The sequence below is a fragment of the Pteropus medius genome, unplaced genomic scaffold (genome assembly GCF_902729225.1).
Source record: "Pteropus medius unplaced genomic scaffold, Ma_sr-lr_union100, whole genome shotgun sequence".
Classification (NCBI taxonomy): Eukaryota; Metazoa; Chordata; class Mammalia; order Chiroptera; family Pteropodidae; genus Pteropus; species Pteropus medius.
Window position 1 is genome coordinate 10,168,587 of NW_024350927.1, and position 25,666 is coordinate 10,194,252.

Genomic DNA, 25,666 nt, shown 5'->3' on the forward strand with positions numbered 1-25,666 from the left:
GGAGCCAGGCCTGCCAGAGCCACCTCTGGCTTTTCCCAGTGTGAACCTTAAGCCCCCAACACTGCAGCGGTTTGAGGTGGGGGCTGCAGCGCAGTGCTTCAGATTTAAAAGCCTGGAGGTAACGCTTTCCTGGCATTTGTGCAGAGGGATGTGCAGTCCTCAGGTGGGCCAGGTGACGCTGGGCTCATGGAACACAGGGGCGGGGGGAAGCTAAGTGCTGTGGCTTGGTTTGGGCCACTGGGGTGGGGGGTTCTGACCATGAAGCCCCAGGCCCCCCAGCCAGGGACCCTGCCCCAAGGGAGGATCGGGTGATACCCTTCCTGCCTCAGCAGACAGTGCCTAGGGGTCCAGGTCACCGATGCAGGGGCCCAGGCCGCCTCTCACCTGTTCAAAGGTGACTGTTGGTGACTATAGGGTGCCGAGCTCTCATTTCCAAGCTGACTGAACCCCCAATCGTTGGCTCCTGGGGACCAACCCAGGGCTCCTCATGCCCCCTCCTCATGCCCCAGGGATGGGGGCATACCAAGTCTGAGACTCCCCACCCTACACCCCCTGTGCCCCAACCTTTGCCAAAGAAGCTGGGGCCTGGCACCTTGACCCCAAAACATAAGGCCCCCACTGGCCACCAGTGCCGTCTCTCTGGCCTTCAAGGGACGCAAATCCAGGTACAGGAAAAGCAAAGGAGAGGGAGACATGGGGGTGCAGGTGGCCCTGAGCTCAGGAGCAAGGTCCCTGGTGCCCTCAGCTGTGTAGAGCGAGCTGCCCTCCCTGCCGAAACCCAGCCTGAAGCACCATCCGTCCACGGAGTGGGGTCCGAGGGCGCCTGGGGCAGGTGGGCTGGGGCCTCCTGTCCTCCAGGGATCGGGACCTGGCTCAGCCTTCCTTGGGCACTGACCTCAGGACCAGACCCTCGTTCTCTGTCACGAATGAGAACTGGATGCCTGTGGGGTTGGCCCCCTCCCACGCGTCCCACCCGCTGAGTTCCCTGGAGCCCAGGGCAGCCCCTGGCCCTGTGCCTGGGAAGGTGCCCAGTGAGTGCAGTGACCTGGACTGGGAGGACAGGACCCCATCTCTGCTGGCCGCCCACGAGCCCCCACAGTTCTCTGACCTGGAGCTCCGGCCCATGCCTGAGATGGGGCCATTAGGCCCACCGAGGCTGGCCCAGGTGGGCTGCAAAGGGCAGGCGGGAAGTGACAGGCGTCTATGGCCCCCACACAGCTCTGGAGGCCGCTCAGGCGCCAGGAAGGAGAGAGGAGGGCACCCCTCCCTCCCTCTGCATCCGGGGCGAGGCCACTGCTGGTCTTGGGCTTTGCCCCTCTCCCCACAGTGGGTGCCCAGCCCTGTGCTGCCGGGCTCTCTGCTCACGGGGGGTGGGGGGGGGAGGCACTTAAATGGCTCTAGCAGTTTTCTGCAGTGATGGGGCGGGTTCAACTGCATTTGAGTTGAGGGCCCCCACTTTTTGACGCCTTCCCCCAGCCAGTCGCTGATAGCCTCTGTGGTCTGGGCATGGCAGAAGGCTGTGAAGCCCCCTCCAGCCCCCTGGCCGCCCCCTCGGAGCCTGGGCCCTGTTTCCCCGGCAGCCCGCTGCTCAGCCCATTCCCTTGGACGGGCAGGCCCGAGGCATGAGGCTCAGAGACAGCCCAGCCGAGCCCGGACAGGGTGGTGTGCGGGCCCCAGGAGGCCCAGGTAGAGTGGGGGCCCTGTGGAGACCTGGGGCTCTGGGCTCACCCAGGAGACCCCAGGGAGAAAACGCAGGTCCATGGCTTGGCATATGCAGCGGCAGGGAGCCTGGTGGGGGTTGGGGGGGTTCAGGGGCTGCGCACGTGGTTGCCCCGCCCCGGGGAGGAACCGCCGGGAGCTGTCCCTGGTACTGCGCAGCGACAGGTGGCTGCCCCTCCCGGAGCCGGACGGGCTGGGGGTGCGGGGCCGCCGGATGGGCGGGTCCTCCTCTGGGCAGCAGCGAGGGGGCTCAGACGCCAGGGAGGAGAGAGGAGGGCACCCCTCCCTCCCTCTGCATCCGGGGTGAGGCCACCGCTGGTCTTGGGCTTTGCCCCTCTCCCCACAGTGGGTGCCCAGCCCTGTGCTGCCCGGCTCTCTGCTCAGGTGGCCCTTGGGCACACACACCTGCCAGCCGCCACCCAGGCAAGAACAGAGCAGGGCAGCTTCAGGTGGCGACACAGGTGGCCTTGGGGAGGAGGGGGCCTAGGATGGCCAAACGTGGGGCGGAAGCAGGGTGTGACCTGCGGAAGGAGCCCAGAGAGGCAGGCGTGAGCCCGGGAGGGTGTGAGCCCCCCACCCCTGCAGCAGCTGCTCCCCCTTCCCAGGGCACCTGGGCCTGGGGGTCAGCCCTGAGGAGAGCAGGCAGGGAGGAGGACGCCTGGTTCCCCTACATGCTGTGGTCAAGGTCACGTGGAGGCGCTGCCTCTCCTCTCCCGCCCGCCGCTCCTTCCCCAGAACCGCTACATGGATGTGTTTCAACAGATTCTGAGCTGATAAAATCTTATTTATCTTCGGCTGTTGACACAGAGCCGTCTAGACTTGCTAGGTCCAGGATGCGTGTGTTCCTTCATGCTTACAGGAAATGGTGCGCCCAAACGCTGGAGTGTGCCCATCCTGCCCCCCTTTCTCTCCTTGGAACCCCCCCAAGTCCACGCTGGCCTGGCTAGGAGCCCCAGGCCTGACAGGGCTGGTGCGGGGGCGGTGGGCAAGAAGGTGGCGGGTGGCAGGCTCAGCACAGAGGCTGTTAATTTCCTTGGGCCCACTCCCCAGCAGCCGGGTGCCGGCACGGGCAGGTTTGGGCAGGAGGGGAGTGGAGAGGTGATAATAACTTGTCTGTCATTTTCCAGGGACGTGTAGCATCTTGCAAACCGCAAATACCGTTAACCAGCGTGGGTGAATCTGTTACAACAGATTCTGGGCCATGGGCTGCAGTGGGGGCTCTTTCTTTCCACGTGATTCTTTAGAGCCCACTTTTACCTGCTTTCTGTGCATGCGAGCCTGTGTGTGTGCGTGTGTGCGTGTGCGCGTGTGTGTTCAGAGCCACATTCCTCTCCTCTTGGGTTAAGACCCCATTGAGGAACCCCCTACGCCACAGACCCTCACCCTAGCTGCTGCCCAGGACCCTTGCCAAGGGGCTCTGTGGATTCACAGGGCGGGCTCTGAGACTCACAGGGAGCCCAGGTCACCAGCCCTGGTACCAGTCTCCCCAGGAGAGGAGGGGCCTCCCGAGGTGACAGCAGCCACAGGACACTGCGCCGGCCCCTCACGGGGCCTCTTGCCCTTCCCTGCACAGCCTCACCGCCGTGCTCTTGCGTTTTTGCTCAGAGAGCTGCTGGGAGCAGGTGGGCTCTGACAGGTGTCAGGGAGGCCTGGGCAGGACCACAGTGAAGCCACCAGCTCGGAGAGGAGGTGGGGCCCCTGTGGCCATCATCCAGCCTGCTTCAGAGCACCCACACTCAGGGCAGCAAGGGTCCATGCACAAGGAAACCCACGGGCAACACCCCAAGCTGGCCACGGGCATAGCGGCCGGAGGCTGCAGGGCGCGCCTGGCCGCCAACAGGGCCAGCGGCTGGCCTGGCACACGTGCTGGCTCAGAGAGGCTGCCGTGGTTCTTCAGGAGCTTCTGGCCGGGGCAGGGGACAGGTGCATCTGCTGACAGCCCACATAGGCTGTGGCCAGGAGTCCCCTTACCAGGAGCCCAGACGAGGGTGAGCAGGAGGCGGAACACACTTTGCAGGTGCCAAGTGCCCCTGACCACTGCCCGGGGGAGTCCCCAGAGGCTATGGACAAGAAGCTGCCCACTGTGGAGAGGTGAGCTTGGGGCTGAAGGGGCAACCCTTGGGAGACGGACAGCCCGCCCAAGATGCCCTCCAGCCAGGTCCTAAACTGGTGAGCAGGAGCCGCCAGGAACCTTATGGCCTGGAAGTGCCGTGTCCCCAGACCATGGGCCTCGGGCCGACTCATCTCGCGTGTGGCTGCAGGCTGGCAGAGAGCATGTCCACGGCTCAGTCCTGGATGGAGGTCTGGGTGGCCATGGGCAGCAGGCGTGTGCTGACCTGACCCAGGAGAGAGGCGGTGGGCACCATGTCTGCAGTGCAGAGTGAGGGCCTAGCACGCTGACGGTCAGCACGCCAGGGGCCAGGCCGGGGGAGTGGGGGTTGGGACGCTGGAGGCTGCGTGGGGCAGTGGGGTCCGGGCCTCCTTGTTCTGCACGCCGGGCACATCGCTGGGCCTCCCCCGGACCCTGAGGGTGAGCGGGGCGTGTTCTGGTCCTTGGGGACAGGATTGGGCTTTCAGGAAGCCTCTGATCTCCCGCTGGCAGCCACCCTCCCACACCGGGCACACAAACGATGGCCATGTCTGATGCACCACCCTCAGCCTCAGCCAGTCCAAGCACAGATTACTCTGCCCGTGAGCTTGGCTCTGACCTTGCCCGCCAGAGGAGGCAGGTGGCCTGGCGAGGACCCAGTGAGCAGGGCTGTGGGCCAGGCCACAGAGGTGCCCAGCACGGGGATGAAGTGGGTGGCCGGCCACCAGCCCGGCTCTGCCCACCACAGGGTGGGGCCCTTGCCTGCGGGAGGAAGGGGTCCCCGCTGCCCTCAGCCCTGTCTTGCTTTGTCCTCCAAGCCGGCCTGGCCTTGTTGGCCGAATGACTGTGAGAGTCAGTCCGCCTAGGCAGGGCGCTGGCATCAGCAGCACCTTTGCCTCGCAGGACAGTCCTGGGAGCCGGACCCCGGCACGCCGTCCTGGATGCTGCCATGGGATTGGTTAGGGCTGGCACCGCGGGGCCACCCTCTGCCTCTGCAGCTCCCAGGACGGTCTTGGGGCCGGAGCTGGACCAGTGGCTGGCGGCTGGGGGAGATGAAGGACGGAGGCCAGGCTGTGGCCCCGGCTGTGGCAGGGGCTCAGGGTGGCAGCTCACGTTGGCTCCAGCGGGGTGCCCTGGGGACGGGGCCCTCCTGCCTCTGACCTTCCTGCCGCAGAAGCTACAGGTGGCCCCCTTGCGCACCATTCAGAACCACCGCTGAAGACCCCCTCCGACCCAGAAGCAGATCGCCCCCTCTTCACTGAGTGAACTCCACCCCCAGCCAGCAGGAGAGGGGCCCACAGTGTCTAGTGACCTTGGGGACCTGCTCCGGACAGGTGGGGGTCGTTTTTCAGCCTCTAATTCCAGGTAGTGGCACCAAGGCTCCCACCGAGCCGTGTAAGTGCCCGAGGGGAGCAGGGTTCATCCCTCGTGCGTCCTGTGGCCGCCGAGCCAGGTCTTGGCCCCGCCCCTTGTTAACAGGTGACCTTGAGCAGAGACCTGCCCCCTATGAGCCTCGGTTTCCTCATCCGTAAAGTGGGGCGAACACAAGAGCCTACGACGGGTACCCCGGGAGCTTAGGGTGGGGCTGGTGACGTGGGGGCTGTGCTGCTGATCAGACATCCAGGGTCCATGGGGCCCTCTCCCTCTGTACCCTGAAAGAACCAGGAGGTGTGAGGCGGGGGCCACCCACCTGGGATTCAGGCCTGGGCCCCTGCGGTCCAAGGGCTCCAAGACCAACTTCTCTAACCTCCAGGCCCAAGGGCTCCCCAGCTGCTGGAGAAGGTGGAGAGAGAAGAGGTGACCCCCAGCTCAGGCCACAAGCCCGGGGCGCTGAGGCACGGACCTGAGCCAGTGCCGGCCTGCAGGCGGCCGGTCCCGCCCCGCGGAGCTTTGCAAGGTGCGAGCAACTGGACAATTTCCCCCTGAGTGTTATTTCCTCTTAAAAACCCGCCTGTCACAATAAACACTGTCAGGATGCTTCCCTCGGCTTTAAATGCGCATAATTGCTCTGGTGCCAGTAAAAGGCATTAATTCCACTTATGCATTCCATAAACTTTTAGGATAACGCAACTGATACCATGGTCGTGTTGGGACACCTCCGCTGTTATTTTCCTGCCTGCAAACCTCCGAGGGGCTGGAAAGTTTTCTCTTGAATCCATTAGTGTTGACTCAGCCGCCTTCCACCCCAGAAGCTCGCGCAGCTCTGGGCCCCGCCCGCCCCCCATTGCTGCCTTCCACACATGTCCCTTCCGGGGGCAGAAGGTGGCGCTGGCCCCTAGGGCGGAGACACACAGATATGCCCGCCAGGTCTGGGGGCAGCCGGAGGTCACTCAGGGGCTGTCTGGAGGGAGCCCCAGGGACTAGCTATGTCATCATCCGTGCACAATCCACTGTCACACCCCAGGCTGCTGGCCCCGCAGGCTGTTGCCAGGGCCACTGAGTCCCCCCGAGGCTGGGTCAGGACTCCAAGCCTTCCTGCCTGACCTCAGCGCCCCTTCCCCAAGCCTCCTGAGGGGCGAGCACACACCCCTGCCCTGGCGGGGCCCAGCCTGGAGCAGGGGGAGGCTGAGCTGGGCTGGACAGCGTCCAGGTGCCTGTCTCTGAGCTGCTCTGACTCTCCACTCCTCCGGCCTCCTGTCGCCGGCCGGCCCCATCACTGCCAACCCATCGGGGGCCCCAGGATAGGAGTGGCCACCAGGTTGAGGCCGGGCCCCGCCCCTTCTCAGACCCCCACAGCGTCCCGGGAAGGTGTGGGACAGGGACGAAGGCACCTGGCTCCATCATCCACCCGTCTAAGGAAAGTCAGCGTCCCAGGGTGCCGAGCCTCGCTCGCATCCGTGGTCACTCGTGGTGTCTGCCTCTCCCCGAAGCCCAGGTGAACCCTGCAAGGGGCCAGCCCGCTGCGCCGCTCCACGCAGCATCCCCGCCGGCCAAACCCCGCCTCCCCCCGACGCCCTGCTCCCTGCTCTGCAGCCTCCTTGAGGAGACCTGAGACCCGCCTCCTCTGGCCACCTGTGGGGGCGAGGGAGGCCTGCACGGGTGCGTGTGCATGTGTGTGTGTGCCTTTGTTCACATGCGTGTGCTGTGTCTGCACGTGTACACGCACGTGCGTGCCTCTGAGCTGGGGGCTCCAGACCCCCGGTGCCCAAGGTGTGAGATGTGACATCTGAGGGAAGCTGGCCAGGGCAGGTGGACCGCCCAGCTGAGGCCTGGGCCAGCCAGCGACCAGAGACCCCATCAATAGCCGCGGTGGCAGGGGTGTTTTTCCTATGCAGGAAGAGGTGTGAAGGCAGCAGTCAATTTGGAATTGTACTTGAGAAAAATATGAATTATCTATCAGTTACCAGCCGACTGGTGTGGCGGGGGGCTGCAGACCATGTGGCCTGAGCGGCAAGTCCAGGCAGCGCCCGCGCAGTCAGACCCCAGAGCTGTGAGCAGGTGGGCGGCGGGGGGCCGTCCTGCACGTGAGCCGCCCAGCCCGCCCTGAGCGAGGAAAGGAGCCTGTGGGGGGTCTGCATGCAGAGAGTGAGGTGCCAAAACCTCATTATCGATGTTTGTCCTGCGAAGGTACGGGCTGGGAGGGGCGCTGCGGGTGCCCGCGGCCGCTCCCTGCCCCTCTGCCCAGCCCTGAGGGCAGAGGGCCTTGAGGCGTCCAGACAGGGACGGAGGTCTGGCGTGGGGGTGTGGGGCCGGAGCTCGGAGGCAGAGCCGGTGGGCGCGGGTGAGCCTTCCCCTGCCCCCTGAGGTGGCTGGCCGGGACAGACCACCCCGCGGAGCCACTGAGGGCCAGGACAGCTGTGACCAAGCCCTGTGTCCGCCCACCTGGTGGTGGCAACTGGGGGTATGGCTGAGGCCCCCAGACAGGGGGTGCAGCCAGCTGCTGCCCCCCTAGGACCAGCTCAGACCCCCGAGGCCCTCCATTGCAGAGACCACACCAGCACCCTCAAGTAGCAGAAAGGAGAGAGCCAGGACCCCCACAGTGCCTTCCAGGACACCTGGGGGACCAGCAACTCAGGCGCCGATGACAGCGCTTGGGGCAGGAGGGACCAGGGCCCTTCCCCTTACTGAAGAGAGAAAGGGCTGGGGAACAAGTCTGAACACGGACTAGTAGTGAACCGCCCATCAGTGGAGGTGTGCAAGTGTGGGGATGCCTCGGGGGCCCTCTGACCTGGTTCTTGTCACCCAGCCAGACCTCAAAGCTGGGGCGTGGGGACCAGGACCTCACAGGCAATAGAGAATCAAGAGAACCCTCCTCCAGGGGAACCCAGCTACCTGGCACCTCATTGCCGCCTCCGCCCGCCAAGGAAATAATGGTAGAGACAAGTCGCCGGCTCCGACGTGCTGAGCCTGGGGCCCCTCGCAGCCTGGTCACCACCGTGACAAGGAGCGTCGGGGTGACAATTTACAATGAGGAAAAAGGGCTCTGACAAGGCTGCGGCGGTCCCTGCCCCTCTCGGCCAGCGGAGACCGTGGAGTGGGGCTGAGCCTTAACTCGGCGATGGGTCAGCACCTGGGGGAGCCCGCAGCCCAAGCGAGGACCAGGAACAGCCGCGGGGAACTGTGGCCGGGAGCCCAGACCGCAGACGGGCCCGTGCATGCCTGGCAGGCCACTGCGGCTCCAGGAGTGTGAGAAACCACAGTCTGGCTGGCCGCAGACTGAGGACCGGACCGGCTCTTAAAGCAGAGCCTTGGGGTCACCTGCTGGCCACTCTCACGGGGACTTCTCTGCTCCAGGGTCCTGTCCCAGGTGGGGCTGAGCGTGGAGCTGGCACTCCTGGGAGGAGGTGGCACTGCCCGGTGGTGGGACAGCCAGGTGTCCACGGGGTGGGTGCCAGGCCAGGGCTTACTCCCCGCTCCGGGGGTGGGCAGGGGGCCCAGAGGGCCTTGGGCTGCCTTTGCCACCAACGCTTGCGAGCCCACCCCTCGGAGGCGAGCCTGAGCTTGCCTGGGGGTCTCGGCATCCTGCGGCCTTTACCCTGCCGGTGGGCACGGCTGGCAGCTCCTTCCTCTCCCTTGTGCAATGTGGACAGTGCAGCCCTGGGCCGAGGAGTGCAGAGCCGGAGCCCAGCCCCCTGCTCCCCATGCCAGCACCCAGCTTACCATCTGCACAGCTCTGAGCAAGCTGCTTGCCCTCCCGTGGCTCAGTCTCCTTGGCTGCACAATGGGACGGTAACGGATTCTGGGTGGGCATGCTGTGGGGAGCTGGGCAGTTTGAAGCATCCACATGGATGCAGAGTGCTTAGCGCAGGGCCCAGCCCTGGGGCCGCGGGGACACGGGCTGTCATCCAGGTTGGCACGGTCCCGCGGGGGGCCAGGCCTGGGGTCTGCAGGGCCGTGGTTCTCCCCCCGCTCCCTGTCTCTTGCCCGTGCTTGAGGCGGCACCGCAGACACCACACGTGTGGGCCGAGCCCACGCCGAGAACCCCCGCCGCCTGGCGGAGGCAGCTGCTGCTCACCCAGCCTCAGATGGCGGAAGGCGGCAGAGCCACCCACCTCTGCGCACCCAGGGCCGGGGTCAAGCCAGAGCCCCCGGAACAGCAGATGCCAGCTGGACAGCCCCGCGACCTCACTGGGGAACCACGTCCGTCCCCTCTAGGGCCCTGCAGGAGGCTGGCCGACGCTGGCCACACGTCCGAAGGGTGGGCACGCCCAGACTGCCCGGCCCCGAGACCCGCCTCCTGCCCCACGCCCCTCCCGACGGGGCGGCTTGCGCCCGCCGGACAGCGGGGCACGCTCGGCCCTCCCCCGTGCCCCGCACACGCCCGCTGGGAGCAGGGCACGACTCACCGTCCAGGTGGCCGACTTGGCTGTGCTGGATTGCTGGAAGGTGACGTCGAAGTGGTGGGGGCCGGGGTAGTCGGTGTTGGAGGGGATGACGGGCGCGGGGGACATGGTGTCGAAGGTGGAGCTGGGCTGTGCGTACGGGGAGTGAGTGGGCACGCTGGCCGCGTGCTCCGGGGTGTAGGGGCTGGCCGGGGCCGCCCGGCTGCTCATCTGGTCCATGGTGCTGCTCAGCAAATTGAACTGGGACTGGCGGGAAGTCAGAGGGAGGGGGAGACACACAGTCAGCCTGAGCGTGGAGGCCAGGCCCGGCCGGCAGGGAGGTGTCCTGTTACAGGAGCCTTAAAGGGCCAGCGGCTCCGTCATCCCAAATATTTCCTTGGTCCCCCCCCACCCTGACAGGTCACTACTTGTGCGGGGATAAACTGACACATTCACCTCACCCTCCCCCTGCATCAGCCTCCCGGGTGCCAGGGCTTCTGGGGCTGCCTGCGGGGTGGCCCCCCAGCCCCGGGCACCCTCCGGGGCTCCAGTTGCACCATCCGGGGACAGCACCGGCCAGACTTCCTCAGCTCAGTCCCCCGTTACGGCTCAGAGTGGGGAGACCCCCACCCCTGAGAGCCGGGCGGTGGGAGCGATGGGGCCTGGGCAGGGCGCGTCCTGGCCATGTCGGGGGGACGCACCCCAGCTCTGGTGCAGGGATGCCCGACAGGCCCCAGAGGCTCCGATCTGCCTGAAGGTCTATGGCTGAGCCAAAAGCCACTGTGCAGGGGCCTCGCGGGCGGTGGGCTGCCTGGTCCGCGTCGGAAGGCCCCGTCGCCCAGTTCCTCCTGCTGGCAGAGTTCTACGTGGCCACACCTGCCGCCGCGGGCACTGGGGCCCGGCTCCTCCCCCAGGCCACACGCCCGGGGACAGGAGTTCTGAGCGGCACTCTGCGGTGTGTCCCCTGGGTCACCCTCCGCAGCCGGCTGTGGCCAGATGGCCTGTAACCGCAAACGCTGCACAGTTCCTTGTCTCTGCCAGGACGGTCCGGGTTTGATCTGACCCTCTGCAGGCCGGAGGTGGGCACCGCTGGTGTTTCCGTTTTACGGATGAGGACACTGAGGCACAGACGGGGGGGACTTGCCAGGGCAGTGGGGTGGAGACCAGCCGCCCGGGGCCGTGGGAGCCGGCACCTCGGGGACCGTGGAGATGGAGAACCAGGCTGCTGGAAGGAGGGTCTGGGGTCCCGTGGTGGGGTGGAGCAGCCCAGGGAGACCCCCGCCCCCTTTCCCTGCCCCCTCCAAACGCAAGCAGAAGAACGCCTTCGCCCGCCCCCCAGCCCGCGGCTCAGCCCTCTCTGAACCCAGCTTCTCCTCCATCCAGGAGGAGTGGGCTGCATAAGCCACAGCCTGTCCAGCTCAGCACGCCGAGGGCACACATCCCCGTGTGTCCGTGACAGAGGACCCCGAGCCCCCTGACACCCCTCTGGCCCAGGGAAAAATAAACTCAGTAGGGAAGACGCTCTGTTGAAGTCCACCCAGCCCGGAGGAAACTCGGGCGATGGCCGGGCAGGAGGGAGGTGACGGGTGACAGGTTTGTACCAAGGCCACGACCCCGAGCCTCCTGGAGGCCAGGCAAGTGCTTTCCTCGGGTCATCCAGCCCCCAGGATGGCCATCTGCCACCCAACGAGATCTTGGCCTGGCACCGGAGCTGAGCTGCCAGACCCGACCATGCTCTCCCTGGGGGCCAGCCGCATCGAGTGACGTCACGACAGATCCGTCCGGTGGCCCCGGGCAGCTCAGCTGCCGTGACCAATCCCACCCCTGGTACCTTCTGGTGGCTTTTATGTTTAGACCTCAGAGCCATGGCACGCCGTAAACCCAGGGGATGCACGGGGGCCTCTGCAGGGCGGCCCTCCTGACTTCCTGTGCCCTCACCTGTGAAACAAGGAGGCCCCATGGCCACCGGCGGCAAACGGACAGGGAGTATTAAACGAAGCGGGTAATCGATACCCGCTTTGGCCGGATGACACGTGACAACCTGCCAGGTAAAGAAGCCAGCCAGACGCCGCATCCCATGCGGACACAGATCTCCAGGGAGGGCAGAGCCACTGACGTGTGGGTGGGTGGTCGCCGGGGGCTGGGGGCTGATGGCTGAGGGGCACAGGGCTTCCCTTCGAGGTACTGAAGATGCTCTAAGATGGAGTGGGGTGACAGGTACACGTATCCGAGGACGGACAGAGCAAAACCTACTGAGCTGCGCACTTGAACTTGAACTGGGCAGATCATGTGTTACGTAAACGGTAACTCAACGAAGCCATTTAACACAAACAGAGGGACCGTCCTCGCCTCTCCCGCCCGGCTGCCCTGAGGGGCGTGGGGAAACCCCAGCGCCCCCCACGAGAAGAGCAGATGCAGGAGCCCCTCACTCAGGGGCGGGCGGGGGCTCCCGGTGCTCTCGCAAGCCCCCCGCCCCGGGGCGGGAGCACACGGCCTGCGAGCCGTGGTTTCTGTCTGCCCCCCGCGTGGGACCGTCCCCAAAGGCAGCCACTGCCACGCGGAGGCCCGAGCTGCGGCCGGCGGGAGCTGAGCCGCGCTGGGGGGACAGGGACGCAGGGTTCCACGGCCCTAGCGCCACGCAGAGCGCGTCAAACAGGGGACCGCACTCACGGTTCACATCCAAAACAACCGACACGAGCACCGTTTGGGATAAATTAAGTAAATTAGTAGGTTCTGTCCATCCGCTCCTTGCCGCCTTCTTTAGTCTGGACACTAGAAGGTGCAGATGCTCCGTGGGGCTCAGACGCCAGTTCTCCCGCACGGCACTGGACCGGATCCTCAATCAGCGCCCGCCAGGCCAACGCGGGACGCACAGCTATTGTTGTTGTTGTTATTATTATTGTTATTATTATTATTAATGCTCCCTCAGGGAGCAGTGTGTTTCTCATTACAAAGTGCTTATCAAGAGGCCTGCTGAGCCGTGGAGCAGACGAATGAATGAATGAATGAATGAATGAACGAACGAATGAACAAACAAATGAACGAACGAACGAACGAACGAACGGGCGGGCCATGGGGGCAGGTGCCACAGCGGCAGGACAGCTCCGCCTAGTACGAATGTCCGGGAGCGAGGACGGGATGTGAGCCGGCCCCTCCCGCTTGCAGGAGGCTGAGAGCTGTGGGTCCCAGGGTGGGGATGGGGGGGCCCCAGCCTGCCCACCCCCGAGTCTCCATGTCCTCCTTTCCCTTCGAGGTGACAGTCAGGCCCTGGCGGCTGGGGCCCTGGGCCGCCTGAGGGCTGCAGGCGGCCTTCCTCCGTGCTGGCCTCAGACGTGTCGGGGCTCCGGGTCTGGCCTTCCTGCCACGGCCTCCGCGTTCAGGAGGAGCGGGAGGCGGCTGTGCCGCAGCTTTGAACTTGCCCACATTCTTTGCCGATCGAGGCGGTGCCAGGGGATTAGTCACTGAACCTGCAGGCTGATAGGATCTCTGTGCCCAGCAGCCCCAGAGCCCGGCTCCCAGAAGGCGCCCCGTCTGCATACGGGAGGGCAGAGACCGCTCTGCACGCGGCAGGCCCAGCACCCTGTGGCCCTCCGAGAAGCGGGCTCAGTGGCGTTCTGCGGTCCGGGGTCCTGTGAGCTCTCACTTCTTTCCAGGGGACAGGGGAACCTCAGCAGTGTCCCAGCGAGCTCTGTGCGCTCCTCCCGCGAATGTCCCGCCTCCCAGGGACCTCTCCGCCTGCACCTCCACCCCCCGGGAGCTGGCAGGGTTCCTGCCTCCTCCGCCCCCGAGCTGAGGCTCTGAGTGCCATGGGGAGCGCACGCACCAGGAAGCCTGGTGGCCTTGCCGGCCCCCAAGGGTCCTTCTGCCTCTGCCCACGGGACACTCCCGCACCTCCTTCCCGGCGGCCGGGGGCTTAGCCGGCCTGCCCGGGGGCTGGAGCAGGGGAGCCTGGAGCCCCGCAGAGGCCTAGAGTAGCAGCGGGGTGGGGGGTCCCCCAGAACCAGAGGCCCCGGAAGCCGGGCGATACCCACTTGGCAGCCGCAAGAGCCCGGGCAAAATCAGAGCTTCGCTGCTTTGTTTTGTTTTCAGTGAGAACTCCCAAGAGAGCGGGCTGATCAGGACACGCCCGGCCCGCGGCGGCCCACGTGTGGCCGCATGTGCGTGCAGGGCTCCTGGGGCCGACCCAGGGGCAGCCGAGCTAGGGGACCCCCCCGCAGGGACCAGGTAGAGGGTTCGCGCCAGGCCCGCCTCCGAGGCCGGAGGGCCGGTGGCCGGAGTTCTGGGAGGGGCCGGGGGCAGATCCTTGTGGCATCCAGCAGAACAGGACGATGCCCGGGACCCCAACCAGGCCCTGGCGGCCCCTCCGGGCATCGCTGTCCATCTGCTCCACAGACCTGCAGCCTGGTGCTCTGCCTGCTGGAGGTGGGAGGCCGGGGTGGGGGCAGAGGGGAGGCAGCCTGCACACCGAGCTCCGTGTCCGCCAAGGCCACTCGCAGGCTGTCTGCCTGGGGACCGTGTGCGCACAGGGCAGGACACACACAGGACGGGCCGGGGGCTTAGCCCTTGGGCTGCGGCCGCCAGAGGGAAAATAAATTGATGGGGGGGGGACGTCTTGGGAGGCCCATGGCCCCTGGGTGGATGTCCGACGTGTCTGTGCAGCTGCCTCTCTCTGGGAACAGGGGGTGGGGGCTGGCTTCTGCCAAGGCCTCCAGAGTCCCGGGGACACAAGGGTGTGCCCCAGGAGCAGCGGGGGTGGGGGAGGCCCAGGGGGCCTCCCTGGGGTGTGTGCTTCCTAGCTCCGACCCTGCTGCCTCGACTGCCCCCTGCGCCTCCCGACACTGTGACCGGTGACTTCCCTCAGGGGCGTGGCCCTTGCACAGGTGACCCTCTCGCTCAAGGAGCTACCTTGCTGCAGGACAGCCCAGCCCACGGTGGTCACAGATGAGGAAACCGAGGCCGGGTCAGCCACGCCCAAGAGCAGGGAGGTCCCCAGTCCCCGGTCACACACTCGGAGGAGGGTCGCCGCACGCCAGGCACGGGGGTGTGCACGGGAAACCCCAGAGCCCCAGTGAGGTCACTTCCCACCCGTCGTGTGGCACCTGGAACCCGACTGGACACTCAGAGACTTGAGGTTGAGTGACAGAGACCCCTAAACCCGTGTGGGCCCACCGTGCCTGCTCCCACTCCAGGCACCCCACGGCCGGCTGCCACTTGGTGAGGGCGGGAGCGTCTCCCCACACCTGTCCCGCCCCCACCCGTCCTGCACCCATCGTAACGTGAGTGCCAGGAGATGGCTGGGAGCGCGGCCCGTCTGCTCCTCGGGCACGTCCCCCGGGGAGCCACGTCCACCCTTTCATGCATTTGTCCATCGACACGTAAAACCTTCTCTGATGACCTTGAGGGCTGTAGATGGAAATTATTTTCTAATGTCCGTCTGGGTTCGCTCGCCCGCGTCCCCGTGTCCACAGCCACCGCCGGCAGCCCCGTGCCCGGGCAACAAGGGTGAAGGTGGCTTCGGCCACGCAGTTGGGCGACCGAGTCCATGTCCACGTGGGAGCCACGGGTGATGACCCAGAGTGGGAATTACTTCCCGGGAGGCCCAAGCAGCCAAAGGTCAAGGTCCTTCTGGAGCCAAACCTCCCAGCCGACCGCTGAGGGACGAGCCCCCTCGGGGCCCTGAGTTGACACCAGGTGCCACGACTCAGTTTCAGGCTGACTCTCCGGGGGAGAGCCCCCAGTGGGGAGAGAGCGGGGCAGCCGGGCGACTCCGGGCTTCTCGGTGACTTGGGGAGAGGCCTCTGTTTGTCCCCGCCACGGGACACAGAGGTTCAAAGGGAGGAGTCGGCACCTTTGGGTGGTGATAACTGCCTCCAGGGAGGCCCTGCCTCCAGTCCCTACCGGTCCCATACCACAGGGCCTCGGCTTGTGCTGCTCCCCTCCTGGAGCACCGTTCATCTCCTCGCCTCCCCCTGGAGGCCCCCCAGGCTTTCTCCGCCTGGCCCTGTGTTCCCAGGCTCCCTCTCCCACTGTGTGGAGTAACGAATATCGTGACACACACCGCTCTGCAGGTTCATGCCCGGTGTCCACAGTGTCCACGCAGGTCCAGCAATGAGTACACTGGACAGCCGAGAACGGTACCAGCACCCAAGTGCAGAACGTGTCCGCTGTTCCTACAGCCGGCTCCCTCTCCTCCTCCCACCTGCCCCAGGTGGGCAGAGGCCCTGCAGCCGCCGCCCAGGGCAGCTGGACGAGCAGCAGGAAACATGGTCCCGGTTCCTTCTTTATAAGCCGAGGGAGGCCGGCTCCCCCATCCTGCCTTTGGTGCATCTCTTCAGACCGTCAGTGTTTTTGCTGTTCTTTCAAGGTCCAGTCGGGAGACACTGTCACACACTGCGCCCAGCCAAGGCCGTGAGCAGGGTCCCGGGAGGTCTGACTGCAGAAGGACCCCGACTTTTGGCCTGTTGGGCCCACGTCCCCCTCTGCAGAGAACGTCCGTCCAGCTGGTCATGGTGTGTGCCTTTCCCTCCACACCCAGAAAGGGTCCGAAGGGACAGAGTAATGGCAGAGGGACAGAATGGCTCAAACGAGTGCGCAGGAGCCTGTCCGGTGGCCGTGGCAGGCAGCCGGCCACCTGTGTGGACAGGGACCCAGGACAAGACACGCGATTCTGGGGCTCCAACCGTCCAGGGAGAGGCGTCGCTGGGCTGGGAGGGAGAAAGCGTCTCAGCGGCCCAGAGCCCCGGCCCCAGCCCCCGGCCCCAGCCCCCGGCCCCCGACTCAGGGACACGAGGCTCGGGAGTGAGCGTCTGCTCGCGGGAGCGTCGGTGCCCCAGGCAGACGCCCTCCTCCTCCTCCATTTCTGACTTCTGCATTTAGGGCCCAGCGAGTTTCTGGGACCCACGCAGCTCCCACGGGCGGCTGTCCGGAGTCCAGCTCACGGCACCCGAGTGGGCTTATCTCCCACAGACCTTATCAGAGCCTTGAGGAGAGCCGGCGTGCGAGGTGACTCTCTGAGTGCAGACAAGAAGCACTTGCTGCTTGGGAGCTCCTGTCCCCGCTGGGTGGGGAACAGGGCAGAGGACCCGTGCACACACTAGGACAGCGCCTGCACACATCCAGCTCTTTAAAATGCCCGCAGAAGGAGTCAGGCACTTCGGCAGGCCAGAGGACAGCAGGTCTGCAGAGGGCCCCGTCCCCTTCCTGTCAGGCACTGGTGACACTCTGGCCCCTGGTCCAGGTCACCAGGACCCTACCAGCCCTGCCGTTCTCAGGTGTCCCGGCTGCGTGGCTCGGGCGCCCACTGGTTTTTGGGGGCCCGGGAGGTCTGAGGCGGCGGCCGAGCAGCGGGGTCCCGTGGGTGCTGGTTTGCCCTGAGACGCAGGGTTTGGGCTTAAAGACAGGATTCCAGAGAAGCCTGGAGCATCACCAGAGGCACCTCCCCCGCCGTGCCCGCGTCCCCTGTGCCTGTGTCCCCTGTGCCTGCATCCCCCGCGTCCCCTGCGCCCCCTGTGTCGGTGGCAGAGGGGTGCACATGCGCTTCTTGGAGAAGAGGGGTCCCTGGTGCGCTCGAGGCCCCGCACCCCGGGCGGGGAGCACAGGGTGAGGCTTTTCTTCCTCATTGGAGGTGCGGCGGGGGAGACTTCCATTCCCCTCTAACGGGTCACGCCACGTGAGCTCGCGAGGACCACGCCGGGGCCCCCCACGTGCCCGGAAAGGGAGGCCCGGCTGCCGAGTGGGGCCGTCACAGCTCCCCGTCCCTTCGGGGACTCCCGACAGCAGGGGCGGGGGGTGGACGTTCTACACAGGCAGACGCCGGCCCATCGCAACTCCATGCAAAGTCCACCGGGACCTTCAGCCAGGAAGGCGGTGACCCACCGGCCTGAGGTGCCCAAGGTCCCCTTCCCTCCCTCCCTCCAAACCCCGCTGGGTCCTACGCCAGGCCTCACGCCCCCCACCTGCTGTGCCACCAACCCGTGCGCTCACGCACCCAGCGCTCTGGTCCAGACCTGCTCCGGGCCCTGCCCACCGCCTCCCGCAGCCCCGCGAGGCGTCTGGACGATGCTCTCCTCTGCCTTCCTCGGCTCCCCAGGCTCCCCACCACCCTCGGCCTCTTTGCACCCCCATGCGAGCCACCCCCGCTGCAGGCCCTGCAAGGCCTCTCCTGGCCCTGGTTTCACCCCGTGGCCTCTGACTGACAGCCACCCTGGCCTCCCAGCCACTTCTCACGCCCTCAGATCTGCCCCCAGCCTCCAGGCCCCGCTTGGAGCCCACCTGCCCCCGAAGCGTCTCCAGCACCCCGGCCCGGGGCTGGAGCTAAGCTGGCACGGCAAGGACGAAGGCCGAAGATCTGCAGACAGGGCTGTCCGTCCCCAGTCCCACGTCACCACGGCCTGGCTGTGCGGTCCTCAGGATGGGCTTCCTCACAGGGCTGGGGACAAGGACCTCTACGTCACGGGCACAGGGGGAGGGGGCTGCACGCCCGATGCTCGCCTCGCACCCCCACTGGGCTGTCTCCTTGCCTCCGCTCAGAGGCTGAGATGCTGCCTCCCCGGTGAGGCCCCGGCCTGCGCCCCCGACCCCCGTGTCTACCCTGCGTGTCCCCTTAACTCTTCCCCACACTGGGAGAGGAGCTGAGCCGACAGACGCACATCTGTTCCTTCACCTTGTCGGCTCCTGTGTGCAGGGCGGACGCCGGGCTCTGACCTCCGGAGGTCGCCTGCAGCAACCTGGGGAGGGTCGGCCAGGGCCCCCTCGGGGTGGGTGTCTGCTCGGACCCCCGGCACCCCGACGCTCCCAGGAGAACACCGAGACCAGACTTTTTTAAAAGCGGGGTACGAAACTTCACCCTCCCCGCGCGAGTCCCATAGGCGTGCCTGGGCTTGGGGCGACCTCGCCCGAGGAGCGCGGCTGACACGCAGCCTGGCTGCGGCTCCACGGGAACCCGCCCCGCCGGGCGCAGGACCTCCATCCGCCGGTACTTCCCACCGCGGCTGCCGGCGGAGTCTGTGATTAACCGGATGGCAAGAGCCGACATGCGCCGGGGGAAAGGCCCCTCTCCTCCCGACAGCTCGCACGTGGCTCTCTCCGCGGCCGGCCGGCCTTGCTCGGTCCTGCGCCAGAGCCATGTGGAACTTTCCGCGCCTCGCGCCCCAGTGCCCCCAGTAGCCCCGGCGCCCCAGACCTGCGTCTGTGGGATTTGGAGCCCCCTCCAGCCGCCACCTGCGGCTCCGGCGGCTCCCGCCCGGCTCTGCGGAGCTGCCGTGCGCGGGCAGCTGGCCCACGGGACACACAGACATTATTAACCGCCAGGAAATGGGCCCCGTCCACGCTCTGCCGCCCAGGGTGCCGAGGGCCTGGAATAAAGGTGGGGAGCCCCGCAGTCGGCCATGGGAGAGGGCCTACCTAATGGGGTACAATGGGGTACGGCGGAGTACCGTCTCCCCTTCTCCCTGAGTACCCGCCCCCTGCCCGCAGCCCCAGAGCCTGAGCCGGCTGTCGTCCTGACTTCCTTTATCCATCTGTCCCTCCACCCGCTGGTCTGTGCAGCCTGCAGAGGCTGATCGGGGTGCCGAGGGCCCCGTGGTGTGGGTGGCACCCTCCTCAGTGGGGGAGATGAGGCTGGCCAGCCGCAGGGAGAACCTGGATGGCGACGGTGAGCACAGGGCGCAGGGAGGGGGAGGTGGGAGCCGCGGGTGCGCCCAGCGCCGGTCCTCTGTGAAGGTGACGTTGGAGCAGGGACTCGAGCATGGCGGACGCAGCCCTGAGCGCCGCGGGACGGGGGTGAGGGCCAGCTGGAGACACGGCCCACGCTCGCTCAGCGATAACCCGGTCCCTGCTTTGCTCCTTCCCTCCCCGACTCGGGGCTCTGGAGTGGACGGACAGGCCAAGCCCATCCCCTCCCCACAGCCCTGTGGGGGGACAAGTCACCTTGGCGGGCGAGGGGCCCGGTCCTTCAAGAAGCGTTTCCCAGGGACCTTCCCAGGCAATGGGAGATGCTGGAGGCCATGGCCTCCCCACAGCACCCAACAAGCCGCCAGCCAGCCACAGGGATGGGGGCTTCACACCGGGCGAAAGACCAAGGCGGAAGGGAGGGCAGGGCTGGGGCACGGGCAGCCAGGCCAGGGGCTGCAGGTGGCGTCAGCCAGAGGCGAAAGGTGCAGCCAGGTACTGGTCAGGGCCTGGACAAGGTTCCAGGCTGGACACCGGGAGGCAGAGGGCCGGGGGCCAGGAGAAGGGCCGGGGTCAGGGCCAAGCACAGGAGCCCGGTCAGAGGAGCAAACCCTCCGTGCTGAAGCGGGGAGCCTCGGGCTGGACGGGAGGACGGCTCCAAGGGCCCCTCTGTCTCTGGAGTCAGAGGCAGTGCATGGGCAGCAGCTGGTCGTGCGGGGGCAGTGCGGGGCCTGGCACACTCGGAGGGCACACCGACAGGCTCCCCATAAATGGGGTGCTGGGTGTCCACGAAGCCCCCGGTTTCGGCCAGGAGGGAATAGTGGATTTTCCACTAGCCAGGACGGGACATGGCGTGCGTGGGGAGGTGGGCGCTCGGCTCCGACTTGCAGGAGGAGGCCCTACTGGACGTGGACACCCAGGTGCAGCTGCTGACAGGCGGCTGCCGCTGGCACTTCGGGGGCAGAACCTGGCTGAGGGGCGGGAGGCTGGGCGGGGTCACGTCTCGGGTGCTGCGAACCAAGGAGCGGGGTGACCCCCCCGTCCCCCCGAATCAGGCTCTGGTAGCTTCCTTTAGGAACTGTCAGCCCCGAAGTCCCCGGGGCACGAGGTCGGGGAGAGAATTCCTATGGCTAAACCCGTGCCCCACGGCCACCATCAGCTCAGCGCTGTCCTGTTCCGGCCGCTGAAGTGCCTCCTGCGGTGTCCCCCAGAGGCCCGGCCCTGTCTGTCCTCGCCGTGTCCCACCTCTCAGCAGCACCCTCCCGGCCGGCACGTCCTCGTCCCCGCACCTCTCCAGGTGTCCTGTCTCCTCGTGGTGTCTGTCCCTCTGCTGTCTCTCACCCAGGGAGCCCTTGCTGGACCCCGGGCCTGCTCCGTTCCTCTCTGGCTACTCTCCCCCGACCCAGCACTGACCAGAAACCTCAGCCACGCTGGGACCCCCCAACTGGTCCTCTCCACGGTCGCACGGGCGTCCAAGCATCCAAGCTCCCCTCCCAGACTCCTCCCCGCCCTCCCGTCCACACAGCTTAAGGCAAGAACCTTTCCTGCCCTTGCCCGGTGTCAGCGTCACACTCGGCCCCTCATCTGATGTCCCCCGGGCGGGCACTTCTCAGGCCCGTCCTGCTCTGCAGGTCAGCAGCACGGGATGTCCCCTCCCTCCCTCCCTCATGTGGCTTCAGGAAGCCCACGTTCCCCCCTCCCTCCTCCCGGTTCCTGCTTTTCCTCACCCCTGGGATGGCCGAGGGCCGATGGATGGCCGGGGAGCATCTCACGCACTCCAGACGCTTACTTTCCACTCCAAAGGCCCCTCCTGCTGAATAAATGGCCACCGCCTTCGCCCGGTCCCTGAGGTCAAAACCTTGGCCACCCCTACGCTGCCATCCAGCCCCTCGGCACATCCCATCTGGAGCCCAGGCTCCCACCTGGTCCCAGCCTCCAGCCTCGGCACTGCCCCCTGTGGTCTGCCCTCAGCACTGCAGCAGAGGGACCTTGGAGGGTGCCTGTGGGATCTGGTCCCTCCTCCCTCCGTGCACCTGGAATGCGGGCGCTCCTTGTCACCCCGAGGCTGCACTGTCCGCAGGGACTGTCGTGGGGAAGAGGGTGACCTGCAGGCCACTGCACGGGGAGCGGGGTGCTGTGCCCTCACGCTGCTCCCCGCAGGCGTTCCGGCGGCCGGATGCCTGGGTCTCAGAGGGTCTCAGGAATACCGAGGGCGGCCGAAAACTCCTCACGTTCAACCCGTTTCTTTACTTTGGGCTGAAGGTGCTTTGGGACAGATACCACTTCCTCCGTCAGAGGGATGTGTGCCCACAGTGGGAAGGGTCATGCACACTCTCGTTCGGGACAGAGGGGCGGGACGTGCCCTCACAGCCCAGCCTGACCCAGCCCAGCCCACCCGGCCCACCCGGCCGGGCAAAGGACATCGGAGCCACGGCACAGAAACTCACTGAGGGGAGGGACGAGCGAATGGATGGACACGGCTCCCCCTGCCCTGTGGAGAAGCTTCACGGCGCTGTGGCTGGCCATTGCTGGGCAGTGCCAGCGGCTCCCTGCTGCCCACGGTGGCGGGTCCATACCCCTCACCCCGGCGCCCAGGGGCGCCTCACGGCAGGCTCACCTAGTGTACACTGCGACACCCACTGCGTTAGAGAGAGGTCATGCCAGAGTCCCCCGTCCCCAGGGCCTCGGTCCCCACGGCCCCCGCTCCGTCTGCCTCCCTGGCAGGGAAAACGGCCCTGCGCGGAGCAGCCGAGCCACTCGCCCTCCACCTGCTCAGTCAGCCCCGGGGACCTGGCACATCCGGGAGTGAGCCCAGGTCCCGGGGCTCAGGTCACGGGGGCCAGGGACAAGCCGTAGCTCCTTCCCTTCCCTCTGTCAAGCTGGCCACCCCTCCGTGAGGCCAGCTTGCTGCAGGTCCTTGCCTGGAGCTCCAGCCCACACCATGCCAGCCCGCGAGAAGCCCTCCTGCCCTGCCCAATGAGCAGGTGCCCAGGTGAGGATGCTCGTGGCCTCCGAGGAGTCTGGCAGCCTCCGGCCTAAGCCCTGGGGAGAAAGGCAACCCCCACGGGACGCTGAGCTCCGGGCAGCTGAGGGCAGGGCGGGCAGGGCAGCTCTCGGACCCCAAGCCTGGCGTACAGCACTGGCCCCCAGCAGAGGCGCACCGGAGCCCCGTACGCTGTGAGGCGGCCGCCCAGCCCTGAGCACGAGCTCCCCCATCCTCCTCTCCCCGGCTTCCAGTCCTGCCGGGCCCCAGAGCTCCTCCGGCGTGGCCGGCATCTGCCTTACGCCCGGGGCCTGCCCCAGCCCCTCGGCGCCACCTGCCCGCCCGGATGGCAGCGCCCCACCTGGCAGCAGGTGCCGGCCGGGTCACAGACAAGCAACGGCCTCCGAGCCCTCCACCTCGGCGAAGCCCCACCAGGGCCCCCAGGAAAGATGGAGACGGGTCCCCGAGTAGGTGTGGGGGGCGTGCACCTACCGTGGCGAAGTGCTGCATGGGGTCGCTGACGTAGAGCATGGTGGGCGCGGGGGTCTGCGCACGCCGGGGAGCTGGCGGGCCGCGGGCCGAGGCATGGGTCTGGGCGGCCGGGGGGCACAGGGGCTGGGCAGCTAGGGGCCCCCGAGCCGCGGGCGCAGCCGAGCGTGCGGGCTGCCCGTGGGCGCGTCCTTGTGCTCCATCTCCCTCAGTCCTGTAAGCTCGCCGCATCTGATGACGAGACGGCGCCCGCCCAGCTCCTCATGCCTATTCATGGCAGGCTAGGCAGGCCTCGGCTTGCCCGCTGCCCGCGGACGGACGCAGTGAGCAGGCCGCCCGGGAGGGGGCGGCTCCACGCTGAAGCCCCACCCACTCCTCCTGAGACGCCGCCCATAGGAGTCCCTGGGGACCACCGGCCTCCACCCCCGAGCACGAGGGGGCCAGCGTGGGCCCTCGAGACCTCGGCAGGCAAGGCCGGGCCGCCCCAAAGGGAGGAGATGGTGTCACGGCCCTGGAGCCCGTCACGGAGCCATCTCCCTCCTGCCCAGGGGACGTGGGGGTCCACTGTGGCCAAGCCCAAGGGCCGATCGGAGAAGGCAGACACTCAGGGCGACTGCACGCCCCCCGGACCCCGTGGGGAGCCTGGCCACAGAGTGAGCAGCCCCGAGCGGCCCCGGGCGGCGGACCGCGGGAGAGAGCCGGGAGCCCGCCTGGCCCTGAGACAGGGAGGTGGCCCAGCAGGAGGAACACGGGGGCCCGGCCGTCCCCACGCAGCAACCGCACGACCCTCAGCTCTGCCGCGGGTCCCATGCGGCAGCTCGCCTGGCGGGCAGCGCGGTCACCACCGCCCCCTCCTGGGGAGTGGGACTGTCCACTGTCATTAACCATCTCCGCAGACTCGCCCTCGGCACGGGGGGCCCAGGTCCTCGCCGGACACGGGCAGGGCATCGGTGGGCACAGACAAATCACGTGACACTGAACCGCTGACCTCAGATTTCCAAGCCCCGAAGCACAGCCGTGTCACCCTCCTGCCCAACAAGAGCTTCAAACCTGTGAGGTGCTGGGAGAGGCTCGGAGGCCCTCGTCCTCCGGACCGTTTTTGCCAAATCGTCAACCACCTCCGGCCTCCCAGAGAGCTGGGAGCAGCGGGCTTGGGTGGAGGGAGGCTCGGCCCACGCTGCACCCAAGGAGCTCTCGGGGCTGACAGAAAGAGAGAGGGGGGGGGGATGAGCCCCCAGGCACTGCCCCGAGGGCCTGGACCAGGAGCCCCGGCTCAGGCTCGGGGCCCTGGAGGCGGCAGCGGGAGGCACGACTCTGCTGCCGACCTGGACGCCCGTGGCCCATGCGGCCGTGGCTGTCAGTTCCCAGCACGAAGGCCTCCCCCACTCATAAGGAGACAGTCGAGGAAAAGTTTTGTGGGGTGGACTGAGGTTTGGGAAAGGGTCCACGGGTGGGATGTTCTGGCTAGAGGCAGCAGCCCGGGGTCTTCCTTGACTGGAGCCCCACACTGACCCCAGGAGGCCCTGTCCTTCAGTGAAGTCCCTGCGGGACGGTGCCGGGCAGGTGGGCTGGATGGAGGGACACGGAGCCAGGAAGAAGTGGGGGGAGGACCCTGGGGTCGAACCCCCACTCCCCGCGGGAGGTTGTGCAAAGTCGGGCAAGTTCCCAGGCGTCTGTCGCGGAGCGGTCAGAGGAATTCCCCGTGAGTGGAGCCAGGAGTGAGCACGGGAGGCACAGGGGACACCCAGGCGTGGCTCAGCCCCATGGTGGCCCCCGAGAGGCCGCCTGGCTACACGCCCTGCGCGGCCCCTCTCCTCGAGGGGGCTGCATGAAGGCGACGACGTCACCCAGGATGAGGTTGCAAACCAGTCGACTCTGAGTTGATTCAAAGGGAGAATCCCAGTGGGCCGGACCTCGTCCGGTGAGCCCTCCGGAGAGGCTGGGAGGCACCCGGCCTCCGTGACACAGGGACCTGGGACGGCGGTCCCTGGCCTTCGTGACACAGGGACCGGTTCGCTTGCTCGCCCGCTGCTCACCTCCTGCTGTGCAGCCCCGTCCCTAACAGGCCAGGACTGGTACCGGGATCGGGCCATGGCCTGGGGGTGGGGGACCATCGGCCTGGAGGACCAAATGGCCAGGTTGGGAAGGGGCCACATGCTGGGGGAGGTGGACAGCCTCTCGGAGCTTAGAATGGGGGTCCCTGGTCGATAGCCGGCCAGAGAGCAGGGACCCACATCGGCAGCTAGGGGCTGAGTTCTGCCAGCAGCCAGAGCCCGGACGAGTTCCCCAGACGAGCTCCCCCAGCCTCGGACGAGATCGCAGGCCGGCGAGACCCTGAGCAGGCACCCGGGGGGCACATGCAGAACTGCTGCCCCACGAGGCCGTGAGGTAATAAACGGGTGTCGCTTTATGCCACTGGGTGTGTGGGGACTTGCATGGTGGCCTTGGATGACCGGCACACCAGGAGAGTGAGCCAGGAGTCAGCCCAAGCCCCTGGGCGGAGCACGGCCGGGGCTCCGTGGGACCTCGGGTCCCTGGGATGGCCGAGGGGCTCTGGCCTGTGCCCCAGGGGCCAGGAGGAGCTGGCCACGGGCGAGCCCTGGATGGAAGCTGCCCAGCGGGAGGTGGGGTCAGGTCCAGAGGGCCTCCCCTCTCCAACCCCGGTGTGAGCACTGAAGGCAGAGGGGCTGCACCTACCCGCACGGCACTGGGGACGGTGCTGGCTCACCGGGGCCTGAGAGCCAGCACTGTCCCCGCACTGGGAGCCGGGGCCAGCCCGGGACGCCCAGCAGCCCTGAGCACACGCTTCCAGCTGCAGGAGCGCAGCTCCCAGAGCAGTGCCACTTCCCGTGCATCTCTCCCAAGTCCTGGCCATCCAGGGGACGGGGCCAGGGGCCAGGGGCCAGGGACGGGCGAGCTGGCGCCTCTGCCCCAAGGATCCGAGGCTCCTCGAGC

General features: G+C 67.1%; 1 protein-coding gene across 1 annotated transcript in view; it reads right to left on the bottom strand.

Moving 5' to 3' along the window:
* TP73 (tumor protein p73) overlaps nt 1-22,754 on the bottom strand; it is a 29,984-nt gene extending 7,230 nt beyond the window's left edge. The window contains exons 1-8 of the mRNA XM_039842038.1: nt 22,715-22,754; nt 9,405-9,837; nt 8,909-8,962; nt 4,428-4,570; nt 4,056-4,243; nt 3,691-3,800; nt 1,729-1,949; nt 896-1,170 (exon numbers count right to left, since the gene is read on the bottom strand). Coding sequence (XP_039697972.1) covers nt 896-1,170; nt 1,729-1,949; nt 3,691-3,800; nt 4,056-4,243; nt 4,428-4,570; nt 8,909-8,962; nt 9,405-9,837; nt 22,715-22,753 — 1,463 coding nt within the window. The 5' untranslated portion in view covers nt 22,754. The remainder of the gene's footprint in view (nt 1-895; nt 1,171-1,728; nt 1,950-3,690; nt 3,801-4,055; nt 4,244-4,427; nt 4,571-8,908; nt 8,963-9,404; nt 9,838-22,714) is intronic.
* Between the last annotated feature and the right edge of the window lie 2,912 nt (nt 22,755-25,666).